General features: G+C 42.5%; 1 protein-coding gene across 1 annotated transcript in view; it reads left to right on the top strand.

The window, feature by feature from the left end:
• Positions 1-15,369, top strand: part of ass1 (argininosuccinate synthase 1) — a 115,061-nt gene that overhangs the window by 61,239 nt on the left and 38,453 nt on the right. The window contains exons 9-11 of the mRNA XM_067969848.1: positions 439-529; positions 7,688-7,772; positions 11,546-11,610. Of these exons, the coding sequence (XP_067825949.1) occupies positions 439-529; positions 7,688-7,772; positions 11,546-11,610 (241 nt within the window). The remainder of the gene's footprint in view (positions 1-438; positions 530-7,687; positions 7,773-11,545; positions 11,611-15,369) is intronic.

Below are 15,369 nucleotides of genomic sequence, written 5' to 3'. Positions count from 1 at the left end.
GGGAATCTAAAACTAGGGGGCATAGTCTCAGAATAAGGGGTCGCCCATTTAAGACGGAAATGAGGAGGAATTTCTTCTTCCAGAGGGTCGTGAATCGTTGGAATTCTTTACCTCAAAAAGTTGTGGAGGCTGAGTCATTGAATACACTCAAGGCTGAGTTAGACAAATTTTTAATCAGCAAGGGAGTCAAAAGATATGTGGAAAAGGTGGGAGAGTAGAGTTGAGGTAAAAATCAGATGAGCCGTGATCTCATTAAATGGCGGAGCAGGCTTGAGGGGCCACATGGCCTACTCCTGCTCCTATCTCATGGTCTTCCCTCCTCGGGACTGCTCAGGCACCTCCTAATGCTGAGCTACAGAACAGTATTTTAGAGGTCTTGCAATAAGTATAAATATGCTTTGCTATCAGAAATTGAATTTTTTTTTAATGACCTGACAGAATCATGCTCCAGATGGTATGTTTATGATGACAGTCGACCCAGTGAAGTCTCCAAGCACTCCTGACGAATTGGAGATTGAGTTCAAAAATGGTAAGGGTTTTTTTTTCATTTTGGGATGAGGGAGGGTGGGGCATGGGGGAAGAGCTGATCATACCAAGACGCAGTAGGGCCATAATAAACTTCAGTATTGTAGGATCAAAAATAGCCTTGTATCTTGTTCAGTGAAGAAGCATCTGACTCAATGGCCTAAATCTTTGCCTGCTGGGAGTGCCAATCAGAACTTTGGACATGCACCACCCACTATTTTCTGTCCATTAAAAATAATAACAACAGCTATTTGCATTTTCATAGCATATAGTGTGGTGCTCAGAATTGGACACAATACTTCAGCTGAGGCCTAACCAATGATTTATGAAGGTTTGGCATAACTTCCTTGATTTTGCACTCTATGCCTCTATTCATAAAGCCAAGGATCTTGTATGCTTTTTTAACAGCTTTATCACCTGTCCTGCCACCTTCAAGGATTTGTATATGTGAACCCCCAGGTCTCTCTGTTCTTGCACCCCCTTTAAAATTGTGCCATTTAGTTTATATTGCCTCTCCTCATTCTTCCTTCCAAAATGCATCACTTCACACTTCTCTGCATTAAATTTCATCTGCCATGTGAATGCCCATTTCACCAATCTGTCTCTTTCCTCCTGAGGTCTGCTACTGTTTACTACATTTCCAAGTTCGAAATTATGCCCCCTATACTGAAGTCCAGGTCATTAAAAATATATTGCAAAGATCGGCGATCCTAATACTGACCCATGGCAGGACATCACTGTATACTTCTCTCCAGTCTGAAAGTCAACCATTCAACATTATTCTCCGCTTTCTGTCTCTTAGCCAATTTCATATCCATGCTGCCACTGCCCCTTTACTGCCATGGGCTTCAATTTTGCTAGTAAGTCTATTGTGTGGTACTTTATCAATGCTTTTTGAAAGTCCCTATACACATAAGCTGCACTTCGTCAACCCTCTCTGTCATTTCGTTGAAGAGTTCAATCAAGTTTATCAGACACTATTTGCCTTTAACAAATCCATGTTGGCTGTCACTTATTAACCCATGTGTTTCCAAGTGACAATTAATTTTGTCCCAGATTATAGTCTCTAGAAGTTTGCCTGTTAGACTGACTGGCCTGCAGTTACCAGCTTTATCCCTCTCCCCTTTTTTTGAACATGGCTGTAACATTTTCAACCCTCCAGTCTTCTGGCACCACGTCCCTATCCATGGAGGATTGAAAGATTGTGGCCAGAGCCACCCTTACTTGCGTCAGCAGCCTAGGATGCACCCCATCTGGACTGGGTGACTTTTTTACTTTGAGCACTATCAATCTTTTAAGTACCTCCTCTTTATCTATTTTTAGCTTATGCAATTTCTCTACCACCTCCTTTACTGTGACATTGGCAGCGTCCTCTTTTGTGAAGACAGACACAAAGTATTCATTTAGTACCTCAATTATGCTCTCTGCCTCCAAAAGATGTCCTTTTTTGGTCACTAATCAGCCCCACCCTTCCTTTTGACTATTCTTTTACTCTTTATGTTTATAAAAGACTTCAATGTTCCCTTTTATGTTACCTGCTAATCTTTTCTCTTGCCCTCTTTGTCCCGAATGTGCTTTTTCAGTTCTCTATACTTTCTGTTTTCTGCTTGATTCACTACTGTATTATGAACCTGACATTTATCATGAGCCTCCCTTTTTTCTGTTTCATTTTAATCTCAATTTCTTTAGTCATCCAGAGAGCTCTAGCTTTGGATGCCTTTCCTTTCCCCCTCATAGGAATGTGTTTGTACCTGAGCTATCTCCTCCTTGATCGTTTATTGTTCTTTGTTTCCAATACACCTAGGCCAGATCCCTTTTCATCTCACTGAAATTAGCCCTCTTTCAGTTGAGTATCTTCACCTTTGATTGTTCCTTGTCCTTTTCTATAACTACTCTAAACCTAATGATATTGTGATCAGTTTCCCAAATGCTCTCTCACTGAAACATGCTCCACTTGCCCCACTTCATTCCCCAGAACTAGACGATGTTGCTTTATTTTCTTTGAGGTTAAGATTCTGTTGCTTCTGTTAGCTGGCATGCCACTAACCCATGCAACAAATTAATCTTGACTTTTTTATTCGTTCATGGGATGTGGGCGTCGCTGGCAAGGCCAGCATTTATTGCCCATCCCTAATTGCCCTTGAGAAGGTGGTGGTGAACTGCCTTCTTGAACCGCTGCAGTCCGTGTGGTGAAGGTTCTCCCACAGTGCTGTTAGGAAGGGAGTTCCAAAATTTTGACCCAGCGACGATGAAGGAATGGCGATATATTTCCAAGTCGGGATGGTGTGTGACTTGGAGGGGAACGTGCAGGTGGAGGTGTTCCCATGTGCCTGCTGCCCTTGTCCTTCTAGGTGGTGGAGGTCGCGGGTTTGGGAGGTGCTGTCAATGAAGCCTTGGCGAGTTGCTGCAGTGCATCCTGCAAAGGGTACACACTGCAGCCACTGTGCGCCGGTGGTGAAGGGGGCGAACGTTTAAGGTGGTGGATGGGGTGCCAATCAAGCGGGCTGCTTTGTCCTGGATGGTGTCGAGCTTCTTGAGTGTTGTTGGAGCTGCACTCATCCAGGCAAGTGGAGAGTATTCCATCACACTCCTGACTTGTGCCTTGTAGATGGTGGAAAGGCTTTGGGGAGTCAGGAGGTGAGTCCCTCGCCGCAGAATACCCAGCTTCTGACCTGCTGTTGTAGCCACAGCGTTTATATGGCTGGTCCAGTTAAGTTTCTGGTCAATGGTGACCCCCAGGATGTTGATGGTGGGGGATCTGGCGATGGTAATGCTGTTGAATGTCAAGCGGAGGTGGTTAGACTCTCTCTTGTTAGAGATGGTCATTACCTGGCACTTGTCTGGCGCGAATGTTACTTGCCACTTATGAGCCCAAGCCTGGATGTTGTCCAGGTCTTGCTGCATGCAGGCATGGACTGCTTCATTATCTGAGGGGTTGCGAATGGAACTGAACACTGTGCAATCATCAGCGAACATCCCCATTTCTGACCTTATGATGGAGGGAAGTCATTGATGAAGCAGCTGAAGATGGTTGGGCCTAGGACACTGCCCTGAGGAACTCCTGCAGCAATGTCCTGGGGCTGAGATGATTGGTCTCCAACAACCACTACCATCTTCCTTTGTGCTAGGTATGACTCCAGCCACTGGAGAGTTTTCCCCCTGATTTTACTAGGGCTCCTTGGTGCCACACTCTGTCAAATGCTACCTTGATATCAAGGGCAGTCACTCTCACCTCACCTTTGGAATTCAGCTCTTTTGTCCATGTTTGGACCAAGGCTGTAATGAGGTCTGGAGCCGAGTGGTCCTGGTGGAACCCAAACTGAGCATCGGTGAGCAGGTTATTGGTGAGTAAGTGCCGCTTGATAGCACAGTCGACGACACCTTCCATCGCTTTGCTGCTGATTTAGAGTAGACTGATGGGGCGGTAATTGGCCGGATTGGATTTGTCCTGCTTTTTGTGGACAGGACATACCTGGGCAATTTTCCAGATTGTCGGGTAGATGCCAGTGTTGTAGCTGTACTGTAACACTTTGGCTAGAGGCACAGCTAGTTCTGAAGCACAAGTCTTCAGCACTACGCCGGGATGTTGTCGGGGCCCATTGTCTTTGCTGTATCCAGTGCACTCAGCCGTTTCTTGATATCACGTGGAGTGAATCGAAGTGGCTGAAGACTGGCTTCTGTGATGGTGGGGATATCAGGAGGAGGCCGAGATGGATCATCCATTCGGCACTTCTGGCTGAAGATGGTTGCAAACGCTTCAGCCTTGACTTTTGCACTCACGTGCTGGACTCCGCCATCATTGAGGTTGGGAATGTTTACAGAGCCTCCTCCTCCCGTTAGTTGTTTAATTGTCTACCACCATTCACGACTGGATGTGGCAGGATTGCTGGGCTTTGATCTGATCCGTTGGTTGTGGAATCGCTTAGCTCTGTCTATGGCATGTTGCTTCCGCTTTTAGCATGCATGTAGTCCTGAGTTGTAGCTTCACCAGGTTGGCACCTCATTTTTAGGTACGCCTGGTGCTGCTCCTGGCATGCTCTTCTACACTGCTCATTGAACCAGGGTTGATCCCCTGGCTTGTTGGTAATGGTAGAGTGAGGAATATGCCAGGTCATGAGGTTACAGATTGTGCTGGAATACAATTCTGCTGCTGTTGATGGCCCACAGCGCCTCATGGATGCCCAGTTTTGAGCTGCTAGATCTGTTCTGAATCTATCCCATATAGCATGGTGGTAGTGCCACACAACACGTTGGATGATGTCCTCATTGCAAAGACGGGACTTTGTCTCCGCAAGTACTATGCGGTGGTCACTCCTACCAATACTGTCATGGACAGATGCATCAGTGACAGGTAGATTGGTGAGCACGAGGTCAAGTAGGTTTTTCCCTCGTGTTGGTTCACTCACCACCTGCCACAGGCCCAGTCTAGCAGCTTTGTCCTTCAGGACTCTGCCAGCTCGGTCATTAGTGGTGATACCGAGCCACTCTTGGTGATGGACATTGAAGTCCCCCACCCAGAGTACATTCTGTGCCCTTGCTAACCTCAGTGCTTCCTCCAAGTGGTGCTCAACATGGAGGAGAACTGACTCACCACCTGAGGGAGGACGGTAGGTGGTAATCAGCAGGAGGTTTCCTTGCCCACGTTTGACCTGATGCCATGAGATTTCATGGGGTCCGGCGTCAATGTTGAGGACTCCCAGGGCCACTCCCTCCTGACTGTATATCACTGTACCGCCACCTCTGGTGGGTCTGTCCTGCCGGTGGGACAGGACATACCCAAGGATGGTGATGGAAGAGTCTGGGACGTTGGCTGAAAGGTATGATTCTATGAGTATGGCTATGTCAGGCTGTTGCTTGACTAGTCTGTGGGATAGCTCTCCCAATTTTGGCACGTCCCCAGATGTTAGTGAGTAGGACTTTGCAGGGTCGACTGGGCTTGGTTTGCCTTTGTCGTGTCCGGTGCCTAGTGGTCCGTCCGGTTTTATTCTTATGACTTTTTTTTAGTGAGATTGTACAACTGAGTGGCTTGCTAGGCCATTTCAGGGGGCAATTAAGAATCAACCACACTGCTGTGGGTCTGGAGTCACATATAGGCCAGACCAGGTAAGGATGGCAGGTTTCCTTCCCTAAAGGACATTAGTGAACCAGATGGGTTTTTAACAACAATCCGGTAGTTTCATGGCCACCATTACTGTCTATTCAGTAGGTCATTAGTGATAGTGCCATCTCTGCACTATCTAAGCCTTGCCAGTGACGAGTTTGCCACCATCCACACTCTTCAGAGTTGCAATATTGGTATACTTGGAGCCATACTTCTTTTAGAGCATCATTGTGGTGCTTTGTGCCATTGGATTTTAGCAGCTTATTTTTCCCGCCGGTGAGATCTGAAGGGTTTTCACTGTAACTGTAACATGTAACAGTTTTGCACTGTCTTAGAGAGATGACTGCGAAGCACTGAGGCTTCAAGGGTCAAGGAGCAGAGGTTGAAACAAAAGCATAAATAAACTTGTAACTTTTGATGAAGGACGATTATTGTGTTTGTTATTACAGTCGCCACCACTTACACCATTCCCGCTTATCCTGGACAGCTGCATATATCGGGCAGATGGTGCTGACCATTTAACATTACCATAGGCGTCAATTACAAAGGCACCGCTTAATCCGTATTAACTACGCCAGCTATTTCGGGCATTTCAAGCAGCTGTTTGCACAATCTCTTTCTTTACCATCCCAGTTATTCCCTATTTCCCGTCACAAATTAAAATTAACACATTACAAACGAAGATAAAAGATCGGACTCGGTTCGTTTAACTCACCCTCCGACTGTAATAGGAACAGTTTATGCTCATCTTCGGTCCCCCCGGGACTTCCAGAACTCCTGCGAGCCCTTCTTGCTGGTTTGTTGAACTCCTTGTCGTTGCCCCGTACCCAGCCCGCGTTCTCGCGCGGGCTTGAGGAGCCCTGGCCCCGAAGCTCTCGCGCAGGTTTTCTTGGTACAGCATCCGCTGCGTATAGCGGGCAAATCATATTGACACCAATGAACCCGCTATAAGCGGTGGGGACTGTATTGTCATTAAATATGGTATTAACTTTTATTTCCACATTTATACTTTTGGAATACTTAAATTATCATACTGATATGAAACAAATGGAATTACATCTTGAAAGTGTTGCATTATTAAGCTTTCCCTTTTAACACTACTTTTTATTTCAGAGAAGCATTGCAGTGCTTTTCTACAGCGCTATTATGTTAACGTCTTTTGTGTCTGGGAATAGGTGCCCCAAAATCTAATACATTTTAATGGCTGTAGTGGACTAAGCCCCCCTGCTAAAACTATTCATCTAAGAGTTAATTTATTTGAAGTTTTAATCTAATTATTAACTATTTTCAAACTTAAGTAGCTTTTTGGACAACAGGATGACTATGTTGGTGCTCGCGAGGCTGAGTGGAGGACAATACAACAGGCGCAAAAATTTGTCGGGGTTTAGTAATCATTAATGTGGAGCTTACATTTTATAGAGAAAAGGCTAAAAAGGCTATTTTACTCTGATTGGCAACTGATTGCTGTGCTAAATGCTAATAAGGTAGACAGATGGATGTGAAGGAGATTAGAGACTGGCTTTCTGCTTCTCCTTCCACACCCCCAACTGCTTCCTGTTTCATTTATTGCTCATTTTGTGCAGCTAATAAGAAGGCCAATGACATCTCCTTTTTTTGCCTGTTTTGGGCAATGATTAATTCATGGGGTTATTCCCCTTGATGGACTACTACAGACATTCACCTTTGTAGGGCAGGATAATGTGGAGCATGTGTGCATGCCGACCGTGCAGTGTGCGCTCCCCTCCATTTATCAGCCTGAAAAAACCCATTCTATTCGCTCATTTGTCCAGCCTGCATGAGGTACTGGTGGGACAGAAGGTGCTGTGGCATACACAATGCTGAAGTGTGAAATTTAATTAGTAAAGGGCCTGGCCATGATTTCACGGCCAAAAAGAAAGGAGTTTTTATGTCTCTTGATGCAGCTTCCTCAGCCAAGGCCCACTGTGCTCTTAGTTACTAGGGTGTATTCATAGTTCATATATGTCAGCCCCATTTAATGCACCATCCATGAAGTTAGAGATCTTTTGCCTTGAAATGCTTTCCTTTTTTGCTCTGCTGCAGGTGTCCCTGTCAAGGTCACCAACCTGGGTGACAAGACCACTCATAGCTCGGCCCTTGAACTGTTCACGTACCTCAATGAAATCGGGTAAGAGAATTACAAACTTTTTTCCCTCAACAATTTTCTATTCTCACCAAATTGGGTCCTTGTCTTTCGATGGGAACAGATGGGTCAATTCTCTTCATTTAAACTTTGATCTGGTGTGGAATTTCTTAGCTTTCTCGCACTACCGTATATGAATCATAAGTCCATTCCAATATGAGTACAAAGCAACCCTGTTTATAAACGAACCTCTGGAAAAACTGGTAAAATGCTATAGTAAGTTTAGAATAAATTATAAAAATTAGGATTGGAAATACAGTTAGAAAGTCTCCATCACAGTTACATCCTAAGACATAATTTAAAATCAAATATGTATATAATAGGATATATCAATGATTTATGTGATAAGTGTGATAGTGCTGACAAAGGCCCTTATGACTCGGGTAAAAGGTGCAAGACAGAAACTAGAAAAGTTAGCAGAATGCTGGTGTGGGAGCAGATCACTGGTCTACTCTCTGAGACATAGGTTAACTTGGAGAGTAAAGGGTGGTGTGTGTGATGCTGGGGGGGGGGGGGGGGGGGGTTGGGAAATAACAGTACACTAGAGCATTAAACTTTCAACAAGGAAAACTGTGCCAGCAAGGATTCAGAATCCAGAAACAGTCAGTGGTAGTCTTGACTGGTGTGGAGTGAAGGAGAGATTGCAGAGGTTAATTTTATTTTTAAACTCATAGGCCACAATATGAAAAAACAAAAGATTTTTACTTTCTGCACAGAGATGTTGGGGCAGTTTTAAAAATCCTATACCAGAAACTCCCAGTATTATACGGTTGCCTATTAGTGTTGGAATGCATTAGTTAATTCATCTGACCAGCCATGCAACCACTGTCACTGATTCAAGGCTAAATTGACTAGTCTTGGTCCAGTATCTTTCTAAATTCATTGCTGTATTATTCTCAATGATGGGAATCTAGTTAGAGAATTTCTCCCTGTTCAGTTTTGTCATTTCCAACTTGACATTTTAGTTTTAATGTCAACATTCATAGTAACTGCTCAGATGAAAAAAATCTTCATTTAAAATGAAAAATTTCCATTCTTTATTGGCACTCAATGACACTGGTCCTGAAAACCCATGGGGTTTGCCGGCCTCCTGCCATAACTGTGGAGGAAGCTGAACTCACTGGAAAATGGCAGGGACTTGGTTGTGCCAGGTCTCCGCAGTTTCCCAGATTTTCCAGCATTCCTTGTAAGGGGCAGAACCTCCACCTGTCCTTTACAAGGTAGCGGTGAGTAGGGGACTCCATCCTGGCTCGTTCAGTACCCAGCGTAGTACTGAAAGCTGGTATGCTCAGTGAGATGAGATATACCAACCTTCAGGTGGGAGGAAGTACATCTCACTGTATTGCTGGCGTAGGGAAGGGTGAAAATCAGCATGAGTCTCTGGCCGTAATTACCATCCAAATGGAAAGACTGTGTCTATGGATGATAGGATCAGACTCTGCTGTGATGCCTGACTTGGTCAAATAGCCTGCCAACACTCAGTGTCTGGGCTTACATATGAAGAATAACCATCTGGTCAAAATATTAATTGGAGGATAGGACCCAAAGAAAAATACCGCACTATAAATGACTGACTTTGAGAGTAGTGGGGATGTGCAGAAAAATTCTAAGGGGGAGCAGAAAGTATTCAGTGTATTTATTATAAAGAATAACTAGCCAAGGGGACAAGCTTCTCCTTGCATCCCTGAGATTTCTCTGAGCTACACCATTTTATGAATAGCTTTTAATGGTGCTATTAACTTTTTGTTTTTTCTTCTTTGCACTTCTTTTCCTCTCTAACTTTTTCCCCTCCTTAACATAGAATTTACAGCACAGAAACAGGCCATTTGTCCCAACAGGTCTATGTCGGTATTTATTGTCTACATCAGCCTCCTCCCACCTTACTTCGTCTCACTCTACCACCATATCCTTCTATTCCTTTCACCCTTATGTATTTATCTAGCTTCCCCTTAAATGCATCTTTGCTATTCGCCTCAATCGCTCCATGTGGCAGTGAGTTCCACATTCTCACCACTCTCTGGGTAAAATAACCTGAGGACTTGGGCTAAGATGATCTTTCATGGCCGCGAGCAGTCTTCTCCGACCTCGTCCAAGTGGCCATTCTGCAAGGATGGATCTAGCCGATGTGTGTCGGTAGACCATTCTGCCATTGGCCTAGCCGAGCCCAACCCAACCTGATCCATTCTTCAACTGGGACACACAGAAGTGCAGTTCCAGCAAGGCATGCTGGATAGCAAACAGGGAGTTGAAATAGTTCTGTGCAATATTGAGGAAACCTGTTTTTGTATTTGTACGAAATTCTTTTGTTTGTTGTTAATCCATTTTGGGGTTGAAATAGAGAAATTTCATATGAATGTGTTCAACATGTTCATTACTAATATCACATAGTAATATTAAAATGAGAATGAACCCCTGACGGTTGCTATCACAAACAGCTCTGGACCATCCACATGTTTAAAATACAACCACTGCTAATTGATATAATAGTAAAGCATCATAATGTAAGGAATCCAGAATAGTACCTGTAGGGTGACTATAAGTAGCCTAACATTAGTGAGTTTCATAAATTTAAATGTTCACCAGTAGGAGATCTCCGAGTACCTGGTGTGTTGAATTTTATTTTAAAGATTGTCCACTTTTTAGACAAAATCATGAATGAAAAGGATTGATTTTAAATATTTATCTTTAAAAAAAGTAGAAAAATATGATTTGAAATTCAGACGGTGTCCATTTGAAACTGATGTGATTTTAATGTAGGCTCAGCCTTTTGAAGGATAAAAGGCCTGGGAAAGGGGTTTTTGCAGTGTTAAATAAAACAAGCATCAACTCTGAGTTTTGTTTAGATATTAGTTTATTGTTTTGTTCATTAAAGAATGCGTGACATAGCAATTATGTGTTGTATCGGGACAAAATGGTACAATGATATAAAACTTTGCTTTATCCCCTTTTAAACTGTTATTTAAAAGATTGGGCGAAATGACTTCACAAGCACAATGAGGCTTGCATGAATACAGCTGTGATGTTAAAAAGGTTTATTTTTTTTTTAAATCTTGTCTCCTGGTTACTGTCACTTTTAATTGTCAACTTCCTCGGTCACTATTCTTCCTCAAAAGCCACTTTAAGTGCTGTGTGCTTACAAGATGAAAGCAGGATTTGCATTGCAATGAGTTTTTATGTGATGCTGAATAGACATGTATAAATGAGATTGGATTTACTGTATTTTTTTCCCCCCGGGCCTACTGTGATGGTCCTGAGTGCCCGCCTATAGCAGACTGGACTGTGAGAATTTTGCATGGATTTTTGTCTATGTGTACCCTGAATGTAGCAGCCCTGGAGGTCTTCTTCCGGATTTAATCAGCTGCTCCTCATACCACACAGCTCCAGCAGCATGCTGTCGACCTGGAGAATTGCCTCTTTGTGCACCGTTCGACGTCTCCCTTCAAAGTGTGTGAAAAGATCAGTCTCATTTTATTCTAATCTGACTTCACTCCCATTCAGGGCCCGACAAAGTGCCAGGCTGTGTGCCTTGGAATTGTGCAGCCATCCTAAAAATTTTTGACATCCTTTAATGAGGCAGAATGTTCATTGTGTGAGTTTATCTCGCTGTCTCTCAGTTGACTGGCCCTTTTTAACCTCAACCATATTAATGTCTACATCACTTGAGCCAATTACTTAATGCCCTGTTGTACCTTTATGGGGGTGATTCACCCGCCTGAATAGGAAATTGAACTATACCATTCGTCTTCTGCCTTTTTCAGGGGTAAGCATGGGGTTGGACGGATAGACATCGTGGAGAATCGCTTCATTGGCATGAAATCGCGCGGTAAGGGACTCCTGATGTGTTTTATTTAATGTTTTTAAATCCATTTGGTGCTGTATTATCCATAGTAGTCAAATATCTACATCAGTACCGCCTGATAATGTGACTGAGTTTTTTCTGCCTGCAGCATTCAGAGATTGATTAATCAGTCTTCAAATGGTTCCATATCTACCTGCAGGCCTGCATTTACAGGAAAAACATGGCTGAGTAATCCATAGGAAATTCCATGGAATAAAGAGATTTGGGCTCCTATTTCCTCAAAAATAGACACACAATATTTCCAGAATTTTTTTTTAAAAAAGCACCACAAGTTTATGCCCTGAGCCTTTTAGGTGTATGGAGCACATTTAGAAGATTGTATTCCTGCAATTTTATAATTGGAGCAAAGTAATGGTTGCACACAGGAAAATGATCTTGAAATTAAAGGAAAAATGCAGGGAAATATTGTATGCTATACAGGTAAAGCCTGATTAAGCACCTGTTCTATGCTGTAATTTATAATTGAAATTTGGTTCTTCCCCTCTCCCCCTCCTGTAAGATTTTAACTGATTTGTTGAGACAGACCACATGTACCATTTCTTCAGCATGGGTCAATTCACTTGCTTGCTTTAAACTCAGTTAGGTGGGAGTGGATTAAAAAACACTAAGAGCTCTGCAACCAAGGACAGCACATTATATTTGGAGTGCCAGATGTAATAGTAAAATAGAGGGTCACACTTATAGTTCTCCACATGGCGAATTACTAACTTCAGCCATGCATTGTGGAATGATGCCAAGTGGAGGCCACCTGCTTCTCAACTGGGAAGGCAAGCCAACCTATGCCACTTGTGTGTGCTTCCTAGCAGCTAAATTCAGAACAGCACTGGTGTAAGCCTACGAGCATGTGGACTGCCCTCACACTTAGCTGGGATGATGCATGGCTTGGAAAAACCAAAGAAAGGGGAGGGGTACAAAATTCTTTATTTAAAAAAAAGTCCTGAAACCATGGACACTTTTTTTTGTTTTCTTGGCAACTTTTCCCTCCCATCCTTTCTTTTTCTGAAGGCGATGACTTCTTGTTGGAGTACAGTTCCGCAGGTGTTGGTGATCCTTCAGTATCTAGTCCAAGTAGCCATTCTTCAATTGTGAGGTTTGATGGTTAGCACCAGCAGGCTAATCGACTGCTAGGGGCATCATATCCAAACCTAATCCTGCCTTGCTCAAATGTTCATGTACATGCACTTCCAACAGAAGTCTCTGGCTCGCAATCAGCAGCAGGAACCCTGGCTGATTGCTTTCATTCCCCCACCCCTAAAACTCAGGTATACCTGAAGCCAGTTGTACCTACTGCGGGATAGAATATGGGACTTTTCTGGTATATACAGCTGAGCTACTCACTGGATAAACCTGCAGACTCGTTGAGAGAATTCCAGCCATGATGATTAAGGAAAGTAAACTCCAGTTTCTGATAATAGATCAGGCTACGGCCAAATAATGATTGCTTCTGACCAGAAATCTATTTAATGGGAACTGTTAGCAATTGAAAGTAAATTAAACCAGGGTAAGGAATCTGCTCACATCAGAAATTTTATAAATCACATCATGGAACTCCTTCTCAATCAGGGACTTCATGTCCTCACACTATGAGGGGAATGTCAGTAGAAGGATGCATGATCCATACAATGGAAGAGCCTACAATAGATAGCTTACCAGTGAACATTTACCATCGTATGCCGACGCAAAAAAAATCTCTAGGAAAGGGAAAGCGAGACAGTCATTTCCTGCTGGCTTTTCTGACCTGGGGGAAGCCAGGGATTGATGACCACCTGCCAAGCTACAAAAAATACAGACACTTATTAACTTCAGGATGAGCATAGAGGAACTAGCCTGTCAATGACCTGGATGTGCAATTTGACCATATAATCTTGAAGGAACAAGCTACGTTACACACCGCTCCATTTTAGGAGCAGAGTAATTCTGTGTATTACATAGTTTAATTATTTGACTCTTCTCAAATATCATTTCCTCTGACTTACTATGAACAATGCTACAGAAGATTTCTAAGATTGAGCATTTTACCTTAAGTTAAGGAAATGATATAAAAGTGTGACATAATTATCTAAGACAGTTATATTAAGATATAACCATCCTCACATCTTTTGAGTTTTCTCTTCAGTTTGTTCATTGATCATATTAGAATTTTACAATCTCAAAGCAAGAGAAGTGTGTCTCATCACAGTGTACTTCCACAAACAATTGGATTTTGTGAGAGGACAGAAAATAATGCATCTTTTAGCAGGCAGTATGGTTGTCTAGTCTGGCATCAGTGTGACCCTCCTCTACAACTTACTCATGGTTTAAAGTAAAAATAAAGAAAAACTGAAATTTAAAAAAAACAGAAAATGTTGGAAGCACTTTGCAGGTCTGACAAAATCTGAAAGAGACAAGGCAGTTTAAGTTTTTGGGGGTAAATCCTTCATCTGAGGGGTCGACAGTCCTGAAACATTAACCTGGCTTTTCTCTTTTCAAGTACTTGCAGATCTGCTGTATATTTCTAACAGTTTTGGTTTTCATTTCATGGATTATAATGTCTGTTTTAAATCTCCACCTTGTAATCAGTCATGAGAATCCAGTGTTCTCTATGTAACTCTCCCAGATATCCATTTTAGTGGGCATTTAAAACTTTTTAATGCTAGAGTAGGTATATAATATTGGCTGAGGTGTTTTATAGAGAAATAATACTGTCTTACAGAAGCATTGACACATTTGTATGCATTATGTATGCCAGTGTAGGCTGGAGTGTGATACAAAGTAGTGACACATGGGTATTTTTTCCCCTCTCTGCACTGGATGTGATAGTAGGGGAGGCAGTGATGGACACAGGCTAATTTGAACAAGAACTAGTATACCAAATGTATTATAATACATTTAAATAGTACCCTATTATATTGAAACTTCTGAGCACTCGCAAAATGAATTCCTTGCAATGCATTGAAAGGTATGTAGGCAACTATGGTAGTCATTCTGATCCATTTGAACTGAAGTTATACTGGATTTGATCTATCTGCAAGTTACAGGAAATAACATCTTATGCATATTAAATACACTCTGAACATATTTTAGCTTGAAAATTTTAACAGGCACATAAAAGATGGTCCAATATCACGAACTGGAAGGTGCTGACTATTTGTCAGTGTTTAATGCTGCTTTCAAGATACCTACCCTTTGGTAAAATGGACTAACAAATGTTAGTGAAAATGGGAAAAAGTTGATTAATGCTTGTTAATGTCACTTAATGAGGAACTGGTGCAGCGTTCCACAGCTGCATAGTTAAATCAATATTGTATTCCTGGTCAGACCTGCTGTTAGTAAGTTTAAAGAACACAACCATTTCAAACTAGCAATACAGCAGTGGAGTCCATATTTTTTTTGGTGGGGAGGAGAGGAGAGGAGAGGAGAGGTGGTTTGAACAAACTCCTTAAATTGATTGAAGCTCATGAGGAAGCAAAGGCTTAGAGGGGAAAAAAGTACTCCAGGACTTTTGTTATTTCAATTGTGTCCAATGCAGTGCAGAGCAGCAGGTAGCGCACATGTGCAGGAAAATAGTTTGGAAGATGGCACTCTGGCTTTTGTGCTTTGTGAATGTTTACTGTAGATGTTTGTGCATTCAGGAAAGTAGGCTAGAAGTGAGCATTTAAAGTACAAAAGAATAGATAAGGAAATACAAATCTGTGTAGGTTTCATAAAGGAATAATAATCAAGAAAACAGAAGATGATTCAACA

The sequence above is a fragment of the Heptranchias perlo genome, chromosome 31 (assembly GCF_035084215.1).
Source record: "Heptranchias perlo isolate sHepPer1 chromosome 31, sHepPer1.hap1, whole genome shotgun sequence".
Classification (NCBI taxonomy): domain Eukaryota; kingdom Metazoa; phylum Chordata; class Chondrichthyes; order Hexanchiformes; family Hexanchidae; genus Heptranchias; species Heptranchias perlo.
This window is presented reverse-complemented; position numbering and strand designations above follow the sequence as displayed.